General features: G+C 45.9%; 1 protein-coding gene across 1 annotated transcript in view; it reads right to left on the reverse strand.

Moving 5' to 3' along the window:
* Positions 1-5,898: 5,898 nt before the first annotated feature.
* The window catches only part of RANBP9 (RAN binding protein 9), a 57,164-nt gene continuing 40,250 nt past the window's right edge, over positions 5,899-22,812 (reverse strand). The window contains exons 5-14 of the mRNA XM_066579383.1: positions 22,576-22,598; positions 20,419-20,594; positions 18,646-18,758; positions 18,057-18,165; positions 16,348-16,439; positions 13,973-14,120; positions 11,340-11,461; positions 10,815-10,966; positions 9,782-9,893; positions 5,899-7,197 (exon numbers count right to left, since the gene is read on the reverse strand). Of these exons, the coding sequence (XP_066435480.1) occupies positions 7,067-7,197; positions 9,782-9,893; positions 10,815-10,966; positions 11,340-11,461; positions 13,973-14,120; positions 16,348-16,439; positions 18,057-18,165; positions 18,646-18,758; positions 20,419-20,594; positions 22,576-22,598 (1,178 nt within the window). The 3' untranslated portion in view covers positions 5,899-7,066. The remainder of the gene's footprint in view (positions 7,198-9,781; positions 9,894-10,814; positions 10,967-11,339; positions 11,462-13,972; positions 14,121-16,347; positions 16,440-18,056; positions 18,166-18,645; positions 18,759-20,418; positions 20,595-22,575; positions 22,599-22,812) is intronic.

Genomic DNA, 22,812 nt, shown 5'->3' on the forward strand with positions numbered 1-22,812 from the left:
CAATCTACGGGCACAGGATTGTGTTTGGGCGGTCTGCCAGATCTGCTGTAAGCAGCTTGAATTGTGTCTTGCTGCTCCAATAATTGCAGTGTGAGTTCTGCATAAAACACAAATCAATACAGAAATGTGACACCCGAACAGTCGTGACTTGTTTAGAGGAACAGCAACGTTCGCGGCGGTTATTTACTGTTCAGAATACGACAGGTTTCTGGCGCTAGTTACGCTAAGCTGTCCTGCATGTTTGCACCACATTTACTATGTTTTGTAAAGATACTTTTGGGCATTTTTTCCGACTTGTCTAAACAAGGCGTGTGACTAGAATTTCGCCAAGTTGCTGCAAAGTTCTCAAATTTGGGTGCAATTTTTAGTGCAAACTAATAGGTAGTCTAAAAGAGCTACTATGATAAAACTGGCGCATTTAAAGGCCCCGCTTTAGGGCTGCTTCACGTGCAGGAAGACCCCTCCAGCACGCTCCCGCCTCCGTGCAGGAAGACCCCCTCCAGCACGCTCCCGCCTCCGTGCAGGAAGACCCCCTCCAGCACGCTTCCGCCTCCGTGCAGGAAGACCCCCTCCAGCACGCTTCCGCCTCCGTGCAGGAAGACCCCCTCCAGCACGCTTCCGCCTCCGTGCAGGAAGACCCCCTCCAGCACGCTTCCGCCTCCGTGCAGGAAGACCCCCTCCAGCACGCTCCGCCTCCGTGCAGGAAGACCCCCTCCAGCACGCTCCGCCTCCGTGCAGGAAGACCCCCTCCAGCACGCTCCGCCTCCGTGCAGGAAGACCCCCTCCAGGACGCTCCGCCTCCGTGCAGGAAGACCCCTCCAGCACGCTTCTGCCTCTGTGCAGGAAGACCCCCTCCAGGACGCTTCCGCCTCCGTGCAGGAAGACCCCCTCCAGGACGCTCTGCCTCCATTCAGTCAGCATTTGTATACGCAAATACATCGTGTGTTTGTGCGAAAAAAAAGAAAGTACAAAATCAGTGATTTTGTGCATATTTGCAGGCTTATTCCACATTTTGTGTGCATTTACGCAAGCCCATTGATTTCAATGGGCTCTTGTGCGCAAATGTGTACAAGATAGGTCATGTCACGTATTTCTTTGTCATAGTACATTGCGTGAAAAAAAAAAAAAATACTCGTGAAGGAATGCAGTGAAACCAATGGGTTCGGTTCAGTGTGTATTATGCACGCAAAATGTGCTTGTTTAATATACTGTGGGAATACTCGTGTGGATGAGCCCTTAGTCTGTATGGATCCTGGGAAGACCCTGTTGTCAGTTTATGCGTAAAGGGGGAAGAACGGAACAATAGGGCATTCTAAGAAAAGATGCACCAGACTTGGTATCTTGTGGAGAAGTATCTACAAAGAATAGACATGGTGAAGATCTAACAGGTCATCTCTAAGCACTTCAGGACCGCCCATCGTAAATATACATCCAGGTTTGGGTGCCATTTTCCAGAACTGATGTATACTTACAGCTATTCTTCTGCTGTGTCCCCCACAGCCGGCACCCACCCTAACAAGCTCTGGACCTGGTACCAGCATTGGGACTTCATTGCTTCGATCCTGTGTTCGTAATGGCAACCAAGCTTTGAGTGCACAGGAAAAAACTAGTAGGGGGTTGTACTTTCCTCATGCGTCCTGTAGTGACATCAGAGGAGGGGGAGGAACTTTTAGGCTGGTCCACACGGGGCTGATTTGCAGCGGCGTGTCCACAGTGGGTATTTGGCTGCAGATCAGCAGCGGTAAGCCTGCCTTCAAATCGGCACCATTTAGTGCGGGTTTTATTGTATATTTCGATGTAGAATTCCCCTCATTGAGCAGAGGCGAGTTCCGCAGCGGCAACAGTGGTGAAATTGACTTGCTGCCGAATTGAATTCTGTACCGCAAGTCGATTTCCTTCTCATGCACTTTGCTACTATTGTAAATGCTGCAGAATTTCCGGGGGGAGAGTCTGCACCCCCTCCTGACATAGCATACACTTTAGAGTAAAGTGCACACATTTTTAACCCCTTCCCCTCTGCCTCACATTGATGAATTGGCTAACAGTACAGTCCACAATTTATTTCATGGTACCAGCGTTTGGTTCAGGAAGCTGTGACAGGCGAACCGTGAAAGAAAATGTAATCTCCTTGCCTGCAAAACTCTTGAAGAGTGCACTCATCAGAAACCAAGGTTCCCGAGCTCGCGAACGTGCAATTTTTTCACAAATACGAGGCATTTCTCTGCCAAAAAAGCCGTCGCTTCTGTGAGGTTGCGAACCTCCGGCGCAGCAGTCAGCTGCATTGGAGGATCAACACGTGTTTACCATTGTTTTCAATGTCTTTGTTCACTGTCGGGACTCTCGCTCATTAATGCTACGCATGAGAAAAGATAGGACCCATCTTTGTGTTTTGTTTTTTTTAACCCACGCGATATTTGTACAGTTAAAAGGATTTTGACTGGTTCATGTGCTAATACACTCAGGTACCAGCGTATATCAGCCCGTGAATATGCTGCATAGTCATTGGCTGCAATATGCATACGGCCATGTGAATGCAACCTAAGAGTAGGGCCCCACAGACACCTGTAGGTACTGTCTGGCTTTGGCCACCATAGTGTGGTTCTGGTTTCCTTGCTGAATTGCTCCATGTTGGTACAGAACTGAACGGACCCCATGGACTATATTCGGGTCCGTTCGGTTTCCAGTCAGCAGGACGCCATTTAGCCTGAAATAAAAGCCCTGCATGCAGCGCTATGTCATCCAGTATTCTGTACTGCATCTGCAACGGAAACTCCGAATGGAGGTTCCAGCGCAGATGTGAAACCACCCAGGGGTTGTACAAAGCCCTATTATATCTGCGCATAGTAGCCCGCAGACACTTCACAAGGCTGTAGTTTAGTCCATATTTGTAAGCTGAACCAGGAGCCGCTCTAACCACGACAAATGTTGCCATTATACCTTCTCTGCAGGTTCTACTGCTTTTGGCTTACTAATACTGATCCGAACCGGCCACTTGTCAGCTTGGGTCTTCCAGCTTCTGATAGTAAATCACCAACATGCATGGAAACAGCTAAGCACATTCCTCAGTCTGGCAGGCTGGTGCCTGCGGCGTTACTTCTAAGCTTACAGTAATATGGGGATAGCGATACCCGAGCATCCTTGGTGTGGGAGTTCAAGTGAGCGCTTCAAAGATCAGATCTCCCAATATGTGGAGTGGTTACATTTCTAAGCGCCCTCATTCTTTATTAAAGAGGATCTTTCACCTCCACCTCTTCCTCACCGCGTTTAAAAGAAGCCCGAATGGAGTCCACAATAATGGGGGTATTTCAGTATGCTTTCCTAATTGACCAGCGACGAGGCACGTGGCTACAACGCTGGGGGACACATGTGCAATCGGTACAGCGGTGGGGAACTCGGCCAGTTGGACTGTGCCTCTGTTTCTTCGAGCCTGTCCGCCCCTACAGGTGAAACCTGTATAAATCACGTGCTTCACCTGTAGAGGTTGGTTGGCTGAGACCCAAATCACTAAACTGCGCGGTTTCACAGTAAAAACGGATGTGATTATCAGCAGCATTTCTAATGTGCAAAATCATCATAGAATCACTTTGTGGGAAAATACTGCCTTAGGATGGCTTTACTTGGGCGAGAAAAATCACGATATTTGTGCGTGCCGTCGATCGCGTCTCCCATCGTTTTCAATGGAATCGACAGCAGCATCGCACCGCGTGCTAGGTGCATGCCGTGCGAGGTTTCCCCATTGAAAATAATAAGAGAAACTCAGCTGACAGCTGCGCCAGAGGAGCAGTACCTCCCCAAAGTCATGCGAAGCGGGTTGACATTAAAACCACGTAACAAATCCTGGGAAATCGCATGTTGGCGAGCACGATATTGGGCTGTGAGTCACAGACGGATATTGCACTCGCCTGTGTGAAGTTAGCCTTAGGAAGCCCACTGCCACATTTATTTGCACGTAATGAACAAAGTGCACTGCTGACAATTACTGGCGGATTGCACAAGAGCAGAAGTGCATTTGCGCACGTAAGCATAGCATTTTCGTACCCACAAGCCATGTTCTTTTGCACATGCAAATAAAGACGCACTGTTTGAAATGACTAATGAATTCCAGGCGCTTTCTTTTTCGCTGTGTTCAACATGTCTTCTTGCCTATTGCGTGCGCATTTGTGCACCCCCATTGACTTCTATGGGAGCTTTGGTGTGCAAATATGAATAAAAATAGAACACGTTCTATATTTTTTTTTGCAAAACCGAAATGCGCGATGTAAGGCTTGGGTCTATAGTGAGCTAGTAAGGAGCAAGGGCCTATACCCTGTTCCTACACGGAGGGCTGTCTGCGTCCACCCCTGAAATAACAGGACGTAAGACCACCAGTTCCAGGTTGTAAAGGCCCTAGGAAGCACCTGCTATCTGGATGGCACAGGCCAGTTTCATCATGATGCTTCATAGTGTTTGCTTTTGCAGAAGCAGCTGCCATCATAGGGCAGGAGTCCGTAAACTACCATAAGAGCTCGGGCACAGCAGCCAACTGTGTGAGTCACGGTGACACCGCTTGTTTGTTCTATGCAGGGGAGCAGCCCGGTATCAGTGTCACAGTAGATCTGTTGTCCCCACAGTATGCGTTACAGATCCAGGCTGCCTGCGGACGTGGCACGTTATTCACATGGGGACTGCTGAAATGGTGCCATACACCAATGAATGTTAGCATACCAATGGATTAGAGAATGTATCTTCCATTTGGTAAAAGCATGAAAAATATTTTTTTTTAAATTCACATTTTAACTCCTTGTGATTCCATGAGGCTTTACGTCTAAATCCTGTAAAGGGGAAACACTGGACAGAACAATAAAAAAAGAGGCACCAGATAAGTGTGTGTGAAGGGAACATACATACAAACATTTGTGGTACTAGTTTCAGGAAGGGTACAGTTTCTCTATATGAAGAGTACCTAGCAAGTGAGCGATAATCATGTGAGTAAATGTGCGCCCATCCTGCACTTTTCATCCATCACTGAGTTCAGGTCCATATGAAATCCTCGTCGCTCAGGACGATAAGATAAGACGGACCGCACGCTGAGTTCTCCGTGGGCAGAGCTGATAACATTCTTTAACAGCTGTTAAACAGCCACTGTCCTGCTGGAGAACAATAGCAATGTATTTAGAGAACAGACCACCCGCTGTTCTCTAAATACATGCAATGAAGTACTAAAGGGCTGATTTAGCCCATTAGTACCCATGCAAAATGATTGCTCACAACTGTCAGTTTCTGATGAATTTTGAGCGATCACCTGTGTGTGTAAATGTACCTTTACAGGGGTAGACAAAAATATGGAAACGCCGTAAGAAATGCATGGGATTTTAATCATTAGCACTAAGCTGCCCTTTTGACTCCTGCTTGGCTGAGAGCTTTTCCACCAAATTTGTTTTTACTTCACCTCTTGCCCTGCTCTGGATGGTTTTGGGAGCCAGCTGGTAACAGCACTCAAACCCGTGACCAATGGAGCCTTGTTGCTCGGGCAGATTTTCACTTCTGCCCGGCAGCATCTGTGTCATATTACCTCCACTTAAAAATCGGTCTTTACACATCTAATTGAAATGCGATTTATAATCCCATGTAATATTTAAGGCATGCATTTCGTACGGTGTTTCAATATTTTTCTCCACCCCCTGTATAAGGCCATGCATGCTCCTATGGGAAATTGCTTATGCAAGTTAGATATGGTAAAACCCCTCTACAGCACCACCAATTGAAAGGTAATAGTCCTAGTAGTCTGACCTCTTACAAGGCCTTGCACACCTTACTATTTTAGAATACCAGCAGTCACTCCTCCATCCATCTAGTTCTCAATGGATTGCTATAAACTCAATAAAAAAAAAAACCCCAAAAAAACACACCAGATTTATTTTTGTTTCCGAATTAAATTTTTATTGGCAGATTAATTTAAGTACAGTTACATTTTAATTCAATATTTTAGCACTTAAAAATTAAAGTGTACAAAGGTGAAATTAAGATACCTAGAAGAAGAAGACTAAATATTTGGTTCTTTTCTATAAATAAATGATTAAAGACACACCAATCCCTATGTATTATAGTGTGAAGAAGCCATCCTGTTGTCACAGAAGTAGTAAAGAGTTCTTCACGTCACACGCTGTGCTGACATGTTACAATAAAGAGATCATCACACAACAGGAAAAAAAAGAAAAACAATGACACAGCCCATAGCAAGTACAAATGTTGAAGCTGGCCATATCAACGCATCCTGGGACTATAGAGAAAGTTTTTGAGGTGCAGATTAAAAAAAAAAAGAAGAAAAAAAAAAATAAAAAAAATACACAACACTCTTTTGGGGGCATTTCAAGTTTTTATGACACAGCTGGGAAACTCTGCAGTCTACACCGTATGTCATTACAATTTTAAAACTGCGCCCTCTGTGAGAAAAAACAGAAGCAGATTGAAGTCTACGTAGGAGACATGCCATACACAACCTGTACACCGGCAGTCTCGGGGAAGTATTATATATGTCCTGTGACCTCGGCCACAGCGCGTGCAGGTTCAAGTTATGCAGTTTGGCCAGTGAAAATCTCGAGAGGCCATGAAACTTTGCAATGGAAAAAAAAACTAAAAAAAACTCAGGGCGTAGCCTGTAATCACAAGGATTCTCGCCGCACAGCCTTGAAGTGTCTAGAACGCATCCCAAAGTAATACTAAAACAAACAAACCCCCCACAGGACCGCTGCAAGCACGTTGCATGTAGGTTAGCGTCGCCCTGTGATTGGTTATTCTTCACTGTACCTCACGGATTGTAAAGAGGATTAACATAGATTAATAGAGTCAAATCAAATTATTGCTGGTATGGCAAACCAGAATTACATCGCAACATCCTCGGAAAACTGAATTAAATACGAATTAAAAAAAAAAGAAAAGGCTATTTAAAGTCAAAGAAATGATAGGGGATGTGCTCGTTACAAACGTAATAAAGGAAACAAATGAGTTCCAAGTAACTAGAGCTGGTCTATGTGTCTGACAGTATTTCCATACTGCCTGTAGTTGGTTGACTTCTTCTACTGCATAGCTAATGTAAGTAATCACTCAACCTGGCGAAAGCACAGGAACCGATGCCGGAGTGCGCCATCATCTCTAGACACTGCGCAGCTTGTTCCAAAGCCAGGGACAGGGGCGGCTGCTTTGGCAGGTTGTGAATATCTAGGGAAGGAAACAAAATATGGTTAGGAGCTACTGAGGACAACATGGGCTTCTTCACACCAACGTACGGTTACAGGGGGTTCTACGAGAGGAATGCGCTGTATCAGCCTGACATGGGCGCCCGTGCTGCTGCTCACACATATGGCATGAAATACACGCACAATAGAGATTACAGCACGTTCTAGCTTGGAGCGTATCACGTGCGCATACACAAGATGGTGCATGATGATCGTCGGCACGTAGCAAGTACGCAATGTCACTATGTACTCGCTCATGCGGGCGGCACGTAGCGAATTATGGTCGCGTGAAGCCACCCAAGAGGAAGATATTTAACTGTAGAGAACTACGGAGCTGTGGCTGAGCACCGTGCTGCTGCCCCATTCTCTATGGCGCTGCTGGAGATAGCGGTGTACAAGCGCTCAGCCATCTCCAGCAACCACCAGCTCCATAAGGATGAATGGCGTGACAGTGTGCATCCTCGGCTTCTACTACATTCACGCTGGGGGATGCGGAGCCCCTGTTCTCGAATTGTGAGGATAGTGAACACACTACTTTATGAACACCGTGGTATAACGCTCCCATTTCAATGGGGCCTTGCAGACGTGTGCTCAATGATAGCGCTTAACGCCATGATTTTCGAGCGCTATCTGCTCTATTTTACCGGATTTACAGTCACTCATCACAATGATGGGGTGCGCTAAATCTCCTTGTCGGAGGCAGTTACCTGTGTCCAAAAATGTAAGTAAAATTGCGGCAAAATGCACGATTGAAATCGCAGCATTTTTCCGGGTGCATGTGCAAGAGTGACCTTACAGTTACAAACCCCACCATACATTGCACTCTCTTATGGGGTGTTCAGAGCCAGGTTGTATGTTGAGGGCCCCAAGAGCATAGCTTCACTCTGATCATACCCTATAAGAGAGGGGGTATATGGTGGTGGTTGCAGACACTACCAACTTCCTCCATTCACTCGCTTAGAGTAGGTTTAGAGTAAAGGGGGCTGTGAGAGGAAGGTGTATGGTGGGGATTGCCTCAGTAGTAACAAAAGTCCTTACAGATGGGTTCAGGCAGGCAGCGGCTGGGCCAAGAGAAGCTAGAGAGGAGGCGCTGGATGCCTGAAGGGGAGGCACTCTCACACAACACGTAGAACGGCCCTTTTAGACAGATGATTATTAGAGATGAGCGAGCATACTTGATAAGGCAAACTACTGGAGCGAGTAGTGCCTTATTCGAGTACCTGCCCGCTCGTCTCTAAAGATTCGGCTGCCGGCGAGGGTGACAGGTGAGTTGCGGCAGTGAGCAGGGGGGAGCGGGGGGGGGGGGGGGGGGGGAGGGAGAGAGAGATCTCCCCTCCGTTCCTCCGTTGCCGCTCCCCGCCCCCCGAATCTTTAGAGACGAGCGGGCAGGTACTCTAATAAGGCACTACTCGCTCGAGTAGTTTGCCTTAGCGAGTATACTCGCTCATCTCTAATGATTATCCTTCAAAACAAGTGAAAGTGAACGATAATCTTCAGTCTAAACGCAAATCAAGACCGGATGAATGAAAAGTGAATGATTATAGTTTAGTCTAAAAATGCACCAAGACCGGATGAAGGATAATCGCTCACTTTTCCTTCGTCGTCTATTTTCTGCAGTACCACTGTCGGCTCGTTCACTTATCGTTCTGTTTAGGCAGCGCTCGTTCAGCCCTTCTCAGTCACTTATACAGCCAATGTGAGCGACTAAACGATTTCTCGTTTGACCGCGCCAATGATGTATCTGCTTGTATAAACAAGAGCGAATGAGCGAACTCTGCCATCCTTTACTCGCCTAAGCGATAATCGTTTGGTGTAAACGGACCTTAAGTGCCACAAACTAATAGTTACAGAGGGGCATCAGGGGGGCTACACGTCATATCAGACCGGGTGATGTACCGACCGTGGCGTGTGCCACAGATAAGCCAATCATTTTGCCCTATTCACTGTTCTGTTTAGTCTAACACATTGTAATAGCTGATGGACCGCAAAGTTCGTCTATCGTTAAAACGTGGATTGAGCCGAGGAGCGTATCCTGTCCGATCCAGGACTATAATGTAAACGGAAATACGCTACATTCTAAGTAGTCAAAAGCCTGCCTGCGTGCAATCCGTGGACGTGCGGCTGCTTGTGCCCGAGCAGACATCCCCCTCACTGCTCACATCACACGTACACCACTATTTTGCATTCAATTTGGCAGAATTCTCAGACAGTTTCCATGGTAACCAAAGTCGGGACATGACAAACTACTGTATAAAGAAAATCAGGCTTCGTGCTTAAAAAGCGTGCGGCGTCTGCTGGGAGATGGCAAGAGCGAACGTAAGCGCACGCTGAGGCGCGTGCAGCTGGTAGGACACAGTTAAAAAAAAAGTTTCACCTTGCTTTTGGGAACTAAGAGAGGGAACCAAAGTTCCACTATTCCCCCCTTCCCTTCATCCACATCCTCTGCATACATTATGTCAGCTGTATTAACCATATATATATATATATATATATTTTTTTTTTTTGCAGAAGTTAACGTAATTAGTGAGAAGCGTGTCCGGCTGGTCTGTGTATGGAGCATTTCTTACCTAGTATTGCACTATTGAGAGATGAGCACACATGTTCTCTCTGTATAGGATCAAGCTGGTAACCAACTGGGCTGTTCCAGGGGTCGGAGTATGCAAGTAAACTAAATGCGTCCTGTTCATAGAGAGAACAAATACAATATATACAATGCAAATAAATAATGACACGTAGAGGAGAATGATCTGTATACAAGGCGAACCAGAAGAGTAGCCCGTGACAGGCTGGAAGAGAACACACAAGCAATGCTGGTCCATCTACAGACTATACTTATTATTAGGCCGGGCTCACACCGCTGCATTTAAATTAGGGATCCTGCGATCCGGATTCATGGTAAGGTGCGGGCACTGAAGGGCATGCATTTTCAAATTTTCCTTCACACTCGCAGATATGAGTTGCGTATTCCGCAAGTGGAAGAAAAGTTGCAGCATGCTCTACCCCACAGCGGAATCCGCACAGACGGCCTCCATTGATGTCAACGGAGGTGTGCGGCCCACAGACCATACGCAATTAACATTGTGCATGACTGCGGGTACCCGTGTCATTGCTAAGCAGCGGCGCGGGAAATACAAAAAAAACACCCTATACTGTGCAAGACCGCTGGCAAGCCTCCGCAGTCATGCGCAATGCAATTAATTAATGTACGCAGGCTCACCGGCTGGGCTCACAGCTGGAATCCTCTGCGGGCCTCCTGCATGCAGAATCCGACCTGCTTGTGTGAGCCAGGCTTTAGGCTTCGTACACACAGGTGAACACAATAGAGGACTGCGAAACTTGGCCCAATATCGTGAAAGTGTGATGTACCCGCGGATGTCAAAAAAGCCTCCCATCCCTTCTGTGAGGTTGCGATCCTCCGGTGCGGCTTAAATCCGCGTGAAAGTGGCCTTAGTGCACATTGTGATGCAGTGTGTGAGCGCAAAGTGTCATCCGCAGGTATCTGTGAACTAAACCCTGGAGCTGACGGGGTTGGGGGGGGGGGGGGGGGGGGGCATAAAATGTAAGTGCAGAAGGACAGAAGTGATCTTGGAGGCGACTTACCTTCAGCATATTCTTGTTAGTGGCATTTTTTCCACGTTCTCTCCTCAGTTGCTCGCTCATGGCTTGTAGTTCTCTCCCAAAACATATCATCCTCTCAACAGCAGCCTGGCTTCCGCCGCACAGTTGGCGTCTCACCTGAGTTGAATCTACTTCTGCGAGAAGGAAAAGCAGCAAGTTACATTACTGCATCGTCATCACCCCTGTGATCGTCGGGAGCTAACTGGACTCTCAGAACAAGAGGGGACGCGTTTGGCCCAAACACTGCTGACGTCTGGAATCAGATGACTTTAGTGCCTCAGCAATAAACAATACAGAAAGGAGAATCCAGCAACTAATGCCGGGGCCCACTGGCTACCGGGCTCCTCGTATTTCTCCAGCCCTAACCCAGAAGATGACTTCAGACAAGTGAACCAGACATGGGAATCAGAATCGGATTGGCAAGAACATGAGCCGCCCTCATCACACTATACCAAGGGGTTTCCCATTATCACTAATGTTGGTAAGGAAATCAATATCACAGCAAACCCATTTCGGTGTCACATTCTTCCAATTCGTTGTCATGCTTTGTGCTGCCATTGAGAAATCCGTTAGATGAAGCAGCGGCAAAACCATTGGAGTAGTGATCAGTCTCCATCTCTACATCATTGCTAAAAGGAGGAAAAGGGGGGAAAAAAACAAGTGTCTTAGTACAATCTTGCCAAAAATCGTCTTATTTTCAGTTGCAAATGGATGTAATCACTCAAAGGGGATTTGTAAACAAAGCTTCATAAAGAAATTCTCCTTCTTACATCTGTTGGGCTGGCTGTCCACGGGCGATATGTCACTGCGTCATCCATGGGTGATAATCCGGCTGCGGGTAACGCAGCGAACGCTTTTCATAGGCTACCCATGGAAAGCGCAGCCCGACGGCCACGACCAGAGAATCATAGCGATTCTCCGCTTGCAGGATTAAAATCACGGCATGCTGTGATTAGACCATCTATTAGAAAGTCTCATTGCGGAGACCTGTCAGCGCTCCTCCCCCCTCCTACCCTGCGGTGGAATATCACTAGCCATGGCTGTGGACAGGCAGCCTTAATGTTCTGATTAACTAACGGCAGCATGAAACTTATCAGCCTGAGAATGATAGTATCCAAGGCTGGGCTCACACGGGCGGATTCAAATTGCGGAATACACGATTGGCGTTCGCAGCAAAAAGCATGTAAGTTCGCTCAGACTCGCAGACAAGAATTGCGTATTCCGCGATCAGAGGGGGGAAAAAAAAAGTGCAGTACGCTCCATTATGCTGCAGATGGCCTCTATCGAAGCCAATGGAAGCCGTCCGACCCACAGCCCATACACAGTGAACATTGCGGATGAGCTGCGGGTACTCGCGTCCTTGCCAAGCGACAGCACGGGAAAAATAAAGCTAAAAAAAAACAACTGTGCTGTGGATGATCGACGGCGAGATGCCGCAGACATAAGCAATATAAGCAAATGGTATGAGGCCGGTATAATGCTGGTCTTCTGGCCCGTTTACATGCAATGATTGTTGCTCAAACAAATGAAAGCGAGCAATTATTATGTCTAAACGTAAGCTAATGACGAAGGAGAATTGTGCACTTCTCGTCAGTCATTCAGTTTCAGCCGGCATAAATATCATCGGCGGCTCGTTGGCTTCGTGTAAACGCTCCCCGCTCAGAGTGTAACGTAGAATGTGAAGCACTAAACGAGAAATTAAAAATTCTCAATGATGATCTGTCTGTCTAAACGGACTGAACGACTGCGAATGGGTTAGCAGTAACGTCACTCGTGCAAACGGGAATTGGCTCGTCTAAAAAGTGGCAAAAGACACAACGACAATCCTTAATCCATATAGAGAAGATGTTCCGCGACAGAACGAGCTTGGACTTCTGATGCTCTTAGAATATATCACAATCCAACATAGATTTCAACAGATCCCGTTTCTCCCGATGCGGGACCCCTCCTCTAGACGGCCTGATGGAGCTGGTCTTATTCTGGAGCACGGAGGCCTGACCGTTAAACTCAGGCGAGTTGGCCATCTCATACATCAGATATAATCCTTAATCCTACAATCTGATTTTCGGATTGCCCACTATGACTTTCTGCATCTATTCAGGAAAAGTATAAGCCGATAGCTCAGGCCATGTTCACACATTGTAGTAATTTTTGCAAATCTTCGCAGATTTTACTGTATTTTTGCCAATATTACAGCAAAACCACACCAAAATGTCAACATAGCCTCATGTCACATGGGCCAGGGTAGGAGGACTAAGCTCTGACCTGCTACACCTTAGAAGAACGTAGCCCATCCCCTGTGACCACCAGCCCAGGTAGTGCCAGCAGCAGCTGCCAGATGGGCATCAATGGCTAGTAGCCAAAGTAGCAAGCCATCAGCATGTGAATTTATGGCATTACTGGCACGGCTGGGCGAACAAGTGGAGTTCATAATTATAAAGGAAAAGGAAGGGAGAAAAAATTGGGGGCATTTCCATATTTCAACATTTTCACTGCAGGATAAAAAAAACCTTCTGAATCAACATTTATCTCCTGTGTGTCACAAATCTAATTAATTCTGATGATGGCGATCCCCGCTGTTTTTACACTGTGGATTTTAATTCGGAATCTGCGCCAAAATGCATTTTCAATAGGAATCTCGTTGACTTAAATGGGAATCCGTGTCCCCGTCTTCGCAAAGTGGTTTTCCTGATGCGGATTCAAAATCCACATCGCAGAAAAGAAAACAAGAAGTGACTCGTCACCTTATGTGGTTTCCCATTCAATTAACCCTTCCCAATCCACTGTCTGACCTCTGAAGACATTATGGTTTAAGGCTGTACAGCTCCGATGTTGGAAGACGTCCGTCGGGGTTCTCTTACTGTATATTGCCAGCCTCTCTGCTGTCGGAGCCTATCCAACATGTCACCTCATGCAGTACTGGCTTTAGCCAGCATATAGCGCTATTGTATTGTCCTCTATGAAAGCAAGCCTGAGCTATAAGACCCTGATCATTACGCCTTCCGTGAGAGGCTATCCCCGCAGCAGCGACAGACGAGTCAGAGCTGCTGCTCCGTAGTCGCTGCACAAATCCAAGCTGGCAGATTTCAGGAAACGGCGGCCATCAGATGGCCGGCTTCTTCTCAGCCTGAGCCCCGTACCTGGTGTAGCTGTTAATCTGCTGTGACATAGTCATGTTTATACTGTTCAGTTCTGTTACATTAAGGCTGGAAGGCTGGTGTTTACTACGACTGTGGGACTGGTGGCTTTTGTTGGATATTACACCATTACTGCAATTGCTATCAGAACCTGGAAGAGAAAAAAAAAAAAGGCGAGGCTTTAAGTGCTGAAGAGGAAAGAACAAATCGCTACAATGAAACAGTTCACGGAAATGATACACAGCAGACGGCCGAGTCATTACGCATCGCAGGTACGGGGATCACTGTGGCGTTCTCACACACTCCCAAAACCCGATATATATATATACATATACACACACACACACACACACATATATATATATATATATACACACACGCAGCGTTCGCATATTTGTGCTGTGACAACATCTGACTTTTAGACACGCCGTAAATATTAGTGACCCATTAGTGGATGATAGTTCATTCTCTGGATAATCCTTACACCCCTCATCTCAGGTACAAAGGAATTAACGGGGTATCCGCATTTCGGCTTTTCATAGCTGAGATGGAAAACCGCTGCTAGAGTTATCGGCCACACGTCTAGAAGGGATGAGCGATTCAACGCAGCACTGTTTCCAAAACATCCATTGAAGTAAATGGGCGTTAAGGAGATAGCACAGTGCGCTGCGCAGTTTCGGTAACCCAGGGAGTAGCGTGCTGCGGTACGCGGTTTCACTTCAATAAAAGTGGCGCAAATAGCGCTGCGCTGAAGCACTAGGGGATGCATGTAGGGTGGATGCAGCGCTCTGCACAGCTGGTTGGCGGAGAGCACTGCATAGAACACTTAGAGGGGCCACAGCACTACATTGGCATTGCAACCGCTTCATTCGCAGGATCAATGGGGGTCCCACAGGTTCGAGCCCCACCGCTCACAAAGTGATGGCATAGCATAGCAATATGCCATCACTCTATAGGATGGAAATAACCCTTATTCTGAGGACTCCCACAGATCTATAAGTAATAGTGTATCTTAACACCCTCTTTCACCCTTTATGTGATCATCGGGCCATGTGGTTCCCCCCCCCCCCCCCCCCCGACAGTCTACAAACACTTGTTCGTTAGCCAATTGGCTCTTTTGTATAGGCATAAAGGCTCTTCAGCTGCACATCTCTCCATACTGCTGATGGATGCAAGCCGCATGGGAATTAACAATTATAGTAAAGACTATCCATCTCTGCGTTGTGCCCTTCAGTTATCATGGCAGTCAGGGGCTTTGTTCCCAGTCGAAAAGAATAAAAAATTGGTACCAACGTGTCTGTAAAAATCCAATTTATTGAAATCGCACATTATCGTCAGCGCAAGATGAAGACCATCAGAAAAAAATACAGATGTCAAAATTACGCTTTTTTTGGTCACCTTAAATCGCCAAGAAAATCGCCATTGAATGAAAATAAAATAAATAAAAAATATTAAAAAGTCTAAATGTACACAAAAAATAGTACCAATAGAAGCGTTAGCTCACGGGGCACAAAATAAGCTCTCACCCCAGCCTACCGATGAAAAAAATGAAGTTATGGGGGTCATAAGATGGTGACAGAAAGCTAAATTTTAGTTAATTTTTTAAAAATGCCTTTTTTCTTTTTTTAATTTAGTATAACAGAAAAAATAATCGCCATAATTGTATCCACAGAATGAAGAGAACATGTCATTTTTAATGCATCATGAACACCGTACCCCCCCCCCCAAAAAAAAACTGCTGAAAGTTTTTTTTCTTTAATTTCACCTCACAGTTTAACACATTATACGTATAGTATTAAATGGTGCCGCTGAAAAAATGATATTTATTTTTCAAAAGCAATTTTTTTTTTAAAAGGTAGGATGAAAAAAAAAAATGAAAAAGGGCTGAAGCAGGAAGGGGTTAAAGGGCTTGTTCACATGTGAACTATTGATGGCCTACCCTTAGACCAGCCCATTAACAGTAGATTGGCAGCAGGGGTTGATCAGCTGTTCACTGGGCCAGTGAGCTCATACACTGAGGCCGTTTTTGCAGTAAGCAGACAGCACCATTCTTTCTGCAGTGGCCAGACTTGGTATTACAGGTACAGCTCCCATTCGCTTCTGTGGGAACTTTGTCTGTAATACCAAGCCTGACCATTTCAGAGAGAACAGTGCTGTCTCCTTCCAGCAGAAATTCACTTGATGCACAAGCACACAGGCCCGGCGAACAGCTGACTGGCAGGGGCCTGGGGTGGCAGACCACTGCTGACCTATTACTTAAAGTATTACAAATGGACAACATCTTTAAACAGCAGGCAATATAGGAACCTCTTAAAATTGACATTTGCAGAAAGTCTTTCTAAAGTTCAGAGAAGTAGCGGCTCTTTGTGCGGGCCTACCTGAATAACTATCTTGTGACTTAGGGCTGCGGCCTCCCAGACATCTCACTTCACTGTCTGTCCCATTCACCATTTCTATGAATTGCCTAACTCTGAAAAGAAAGAATTCAGTAGAGAGAATATATCAGTATACGGGACGCATCCAAGACAGCTCTGCAGACTTACCGCTCACTTATGTTGTGGTTAGAACTAAACAAGACAGCTAAAACACGGCCAAAAAGGGGGAAACCGGCCCCAGCAGTTATCACCTAGTCAGCAGTCACACGGGGGTCCGGGAGGTCCTAGCGGTCGGCTCTTATGTTCTACAAATATTCTCGCCGTTTGCTGTGGGATCTGGTTTTGGTTACACGTTGGGTATAAAAATTGCCCCTTTTCATGCGCACCATTACCATTATAAGTCCGTGCTGATAAAAAAAAAGACTCCAAAAAAGGAAACTGTAAACTTTCTCAGTAAGAGAAACAAAGTATTCTAGTAGATCTACCTTTAATGGCGAACGGAAAGAAATGATGTCACAGCGAGCTCAAATCTAGTTAGGGTGCTTCATTACACTTCTAACAAGATAGATCCGAAGACATCTATTATATATACATACACGCACATAACAGACAGGCCATTTGGAGGCTATTGTCCTCATTAGTGTACCCTTCCTGACACAGGTCTATAGGCCTCATTAGCCAAGCCAGAACCCTACTGCACACTGATGGGGGGCAATCACCCGATTGTGTCTGCATTACGGTTACATTTCCCTTCTGGCTTTGGCTTATATTCCAGTCATTGTTACACGGCCTGTTAAAAGCTCCGGCATTGACTTGCAGGAATGCTGCCTTCCAATAGGTGGCGCTGTAGAGGCATTGACCCTTTTTTTATATACATGCTTCTGCAGATCTACCTTGTTAGAAGCCCGATGAAGAATACCCAGTACATTTGAAGACCTGCTGCACCCTCATTCTTTGTTGTTCACCATTAGAAGGATCACATCTACAAGATTACTTTACTGTTCTTACCGGGACGATAACATTTTACTCTACTGGCTAACACAGAAGCAAACTTTGTTTCTTTTACCAAATCTGAAAAAAGAAGATACATGTCAAAAAGGGTTATCCGTCGATTTAAAATTTCTTACCGGAACACGCAGTGACGGGACGCCATTTTCAGTTGCGTCCTGACAAGAGGTCATGTGGTATTGTGGCCTCCATTGTTGGCGACATCATAGGAGAGCGACGGGCTGACGACTCACTCAAATAATTAGGCAAGGTTCTCTTTCTATCACCGCTGTTGCAGTGGTAGAAAGAGGGACATACCCGATTACTTTAATGGGGCGACAGCCGTCGGTCTCCTATGACATCACTGACAAAGTAGGCTGTGGTACCACTTGTCGGAACACAATTTAAATTGCTGCATAACCCCTTTAAGCCATAATGCATGAAAGGGGTGGTCTAAAAGTAGAAAAAAGGTCCAAAGGTCCGCTCCCTTAAACACGGTCACTCTGGTCCATGGCATAGGATTGCCATTATAAGTGCATAGGGCTGAACTGCAACCCCCGACATAGACAACGGATGAAAGTGGAGTTCTTTTTGGGGGTAAAAAAAAAATTAAAAAAAGCAGGCCCTTCCTTCTAACTTTTTTCGGAATATAATATATCCCATTATAAACCTCCCATATAACGCCGGTCGTCAGACGCAGAACACAGAATGAAGCGGACACTCACTTTAAGGTAAAGAAAAGATTAGGGTTCCTTTCTAGCAGGTTGGGGTACAGCTGCTGTGTGGTTTCGATAGCTTCTCCCATTCTTCCTGCCAACACCAGTTTCTGAATCCCTAGTAAATAAAATCAATCATTTGTTAATTATTCATATAATATCCAGCACTATGCACTGACGTTTACGCTATCTGAACTTTGAACAGAGTCTAGTTAAACTCATGCTAGGCATCGTCATGTTAAACCGGTATCCATATGCCCGACCATGTCACTCTAGGTAACTTTACCTAAAAGGCCTCAGTGTGCTCGGTGATTTGTAATTGTTTTTCTATGGCCCTGAAAGGGTTAACCGTGACGTGTCCCGAATACAAGTGTCAAACAGAATCTGACCTTGCTTAATAAATGTGACCCAGAAGTTACTGCTGTCTATTGTGTGAAATCATTCGACCTCATCCGAGAGCCTCCAGTAACATGGTTGGCTGTACAGGTGAAATGCAGGTAGTCCGATCTCGTGTGCGAGCAAGATTACGGCGTGTAGATCCGGCACACAAGGGGCAGGTACTACGTCTTATTAGTAATACACAGAGATGGCATCTTACTCTGTCTGTTCTTAATGGAGGCCAGTTCCTCTTGAACAGTCTGGTCTGTGGACTTGGCAAAGGCCTCAGCTGTGGAACAGTAGCCATGATGTACGAGATAAGAAGACACCATCCTAGAGAAGTGGAAGACAGAAGCACAATTCATCATGAACGCATACAGATATACAGACTAGATGAGTGCTGCTCAATACTAAGGCGCAATACCCAGGAAACTCCCACCTATCTAACAAATAACCTCATTGCAGCCGGTGAAATCCTCTAACAATATCCCACTAATCAGAAGGACTCGTTATTACTCATATATGTTCATATTTATCCATCCAGGAGGCGGAATCCATAGAATTATCACAGAACAGAAGTCTCCCCCGCATCACAACTGCCGCCGCACTGGATACAGAACAGTATAAGGCAGCTGTGAGCCTCGTGACCTTCTCCTAACATCCTGAAAATGCATCCGTTTTTGTTTTTTCGCATGTCCACTGAATATTCTGCAAAAACAGCTATAGCACGACCAACAGGTGAAATCAGGTGAGGGTAGTATGACTTTGTGTTACAACACATTGAGCAGGTGTCAAAAAAAATGGGAGGCTAGATAACCCTTTAAAAGGATTGCTCAAAACAAACTGGTCCAAGCTAAGCATTATGTATGACCCCAGTCAACCATCCCAAAACCTGGTCACCTACATATTTTGTCCAGTACTTACCGTTGGGTACTTTCACTAATATCACAATGGGAAATTCCTAGTAAGGAACTTGTTTTCTGTGCAAGAACAGATAATGTGGATCTCCAAGGTCTCCCATCTGGGGCTCATTAGCCTCATTGTATGTAAGGCGATTGTCTCATAATCTTTCTCCCAAACTGGTGGTTTAGGTTCTTTGAAGTGTATAAGTATTCTGTGCTACATGTAAAGAAAATCAACTCCCCAATCATGGGCTTCCTGGTAACTCAGAACAACTAGAGAAGCAGGATAAAGCATGGAGGAGGGACAGCCTCAGCCTCTGATGAGCTACAAGACTACCTCGGTTTGGCTCGTAGTTAAAAGGGTTGTCCAGGACTTCTGGCAGTTTTATTCCATTGATGATTGGTGGGGGTCCGTTGCTCAGATCCACACTGATCGACGAATTACTTGCACCGCTGTTACTATGGAAAGTGCAGCGTTGACTATAGCAGTGTGGCCCAGTTTGGTATTGCAGGCGCGGCTCCTATTGAATTCAATGGAATACCAATCCGGGTCACAGCGCTCTGGTCAAACACAATGTGCTTCCTGCACTTTCCTTAGTGACATCAAAAAAGTCTCAGACAAGCTCTTTAAATTACAGTCAAAGAGGGATCACAGCTACAAAGACCCCAAAACTGAACAGAATAAGGCCTCCTGCCCATGGCCGTGTAGGACTCCGCCAGCGGAACATTGCAGCAGAGTTCGGCACAGCGCCCCCCAAAGATCCCATACTCACATTTCCGGGTGTGTGAGAGTCCCGTCCAACGAGCATGCGCAGTGCAGCGCATGACGCATAATCACGCGATACTTCCACTGTGCTCACAACAGAAGTATCACATGACGGACGGCTTCCATTGACAACAATGAAAGCCGGCCACGCGTTTTTCCACGGCAGATAGAACATGCCGCAATTTCTTTCACGCTGCAGAATTCCATTCAATAGAACCTAATAGTTGCGAGATAACGCCGCGTGAAACGCGTCAGAAACCCATCCGTGGGAATTAGCCCTAAAGAGCAGGATAGCGAGTGACTTCCATAAAATCAGGGCGCTTACCTCTGTATTATAGACTGCCAATCACCAGCAACAGGGAACCTCTCAATCTGTGCCTGGATTTTAGTTCTCCACTCCCGAATGTAGTCTTCTATGTCAAAAACGAAAGGACTTTGTCCAAAATTTGCATCCACCACTTCTCCTGGAGTCTGAAGTCCAACTGTTGGATACAAGTTGGGCTGAACACAAAAAAGACAACATTTCCTTTAAAATTCTGCTCTTCAGAGTCCATTGAGAAAGAGATTTTATTAATTCAGCCCCAGATCCACTGGTGGATGCGCCACGTCATTAGGTGATGAGACCACTGTACACAAAGTGGTGTGCATGGTCCAATAGGCGATTATTACATAACTGTTAGAACCAAATTAAGCTAAAAGCAAGCAAAAAAGGGGGGCTTAAAAAAAATATATTTTGAAAACCAAGTATGCCATAGCAAAAATTAAGACGCTAGCTAATACTCACCTCTCCCGACTCCCCACAAATCTCCCGTCGGCAGGGTCTCATTTGTGACATGTTGCTTACAGGCTGCAGCAGCCTGTGTATGGGATGTCACAGGTTGCTGCAGCCAATCACAGAGCGCAGTGCTTGATCGCTGAGCTCTAATCATCTGCAGCAGCCAGTTATATTCTGTACACAGGCTGCTGCAGCCTGTAATCGATGAGTCACAGGGAAGACCCAGAGCTGCCAACAGTGAGCATGAGGGAAGCTGGAAGAGGGACTATCAGCTGGTTTATTAATTTTTGCCATGGGGTAAATTTGTTTAAAATAAACCCTTTAACCCCATAAAGACCAAGCTTGTTTATGTCTTAAAGACCAGGCCAAATTTTGTAAATCACTGTCACTTTAACAGAATAGAATGCTGTAAAGGTGTTACACATCCAGGTGGTAAAAGTAGACTGATGCGATTTGCATATATTCATTGAAAATGCCGAAAATTGAGGAACATTATTAAAACGTGTAAGTTTTTTTACTTCCATTTGACAAATATGGCTGTCAGTGAGGATGGGATGTTATTGGGACCAGAACCAAAATCAAGTCCAGATGAAGGCTACTGTCTCTGGTGTTTTACCCGCTTGGGGGTGCCATATAATTAACCCCTTAGCAACTGCTGACAGTAAATGTATGTTGCTGCTGCACAGAGCCCGGGCAGCAGTGTGTACTTTTACTGTCGGCAGTCGCTAAGGGGTTAATTGTATGGCACCAACATAGTCTTCAGTGCTAGAGATTTGCACAAAAAGAATAAAATTACTATACCGATAAACTACAGCTTTTTTTTTAGCCAGGACCATAAACGATCCAAAAATATATTTTCTATACTAAAAAAGGGGTTTTCAGGGCAAAAAACAATAATGACCAATATGCAGGATGGGCCATCAATAGCATAGCGGTGGTTTAGCATCGCAGCCATCTTGCATTGACATACATGGGTGTGAGCTGCAGTATCAAACTGGACTACTGCTGAATGGCCAGCGTTCAGAGCATCATGGCGATCCACAGCATCTTGTCAGCAGATCATTGGGAGCCCCAGGATGTAGATCCTAGGTCAGCTGCTACTGATGACCTATCCTCACAATAGTTCATCAACAGTTTTTTTTTACCTGGAAAACCCCTTTAACATAATTGCACTGCAGTTTACATAATTAATCCACGGACGAATTTGCATTGCGAAGTACAGAGCGGGATTCCGCCTCCGGACTCCGCAAGCAAATCCAGTCAATAGCATGCAATGTAAAAATGCGATTTCCTGCCCAAGAGTGGAAATCGATTGTGATTTTCCGCTCATGGAGAAGAAATCGCAGCATGCTGCGATTTTGTGCGGGCTACGCACGGCCGGCTTCCATTGAAGTCAATGGAAGCTGTCCGTCACATGGCCATTCTGCAGTCATCATTGCAGAATCGGCGCGTCATCGCCATAGCGACAGCACAGTGGCCCTGTACTGCGCATGCATGCTGGAGTGCAGGCGGGCACATCAGCAGTACAGAGAAGACGACGCCGGACAGGTACACGGGGGTCACCGCTGGGCACGGGATCGAACTCTGCTGCGGGATTCTGCATGCAAGGTCTGTCCCGCCCGTGGACAGGCAGCCTAAATCGAAAAGTGATGATGAAAATAATCCCACTAGTGTGGTTATAGTGAATTCTACTAAAATAAAGCTTACCGGAAGATCTGTGAATGCAATACCTGTTCAAGGAATAAGGGAAAAGTAAAAATAAGTTAAAATGGTACGATGTGTTCTCTTATAGCATATACTAATAACACATCAACAGTGACTCAGAAATGTACTCCGTGAACCTGAAATAACTGAACCCTCTCATATATAAAGAACACCGCCCTCTAAAGTAGCCAATAGTCGGAGCGGGGTCACGATCTCAGCGGAGTGCCCACAGCTTTACAT

The sequence above is a fragment of the Eleutherodactylus coqui genome, chromosome 9 (assembly GCF_035609145.1).
Source record: "Eleutherodactylus coqui strain aEleCoq1 chromosome 9, aEleCoq1.hap1, whole genome shotgun sequence".
Lineage (NCBI taxonomy): Eukaryota > Metazoa > Chordata > Amphibia > Anura > Eleutherodactylidae > Eleutherodactylus > Eleutherodactylus coqui.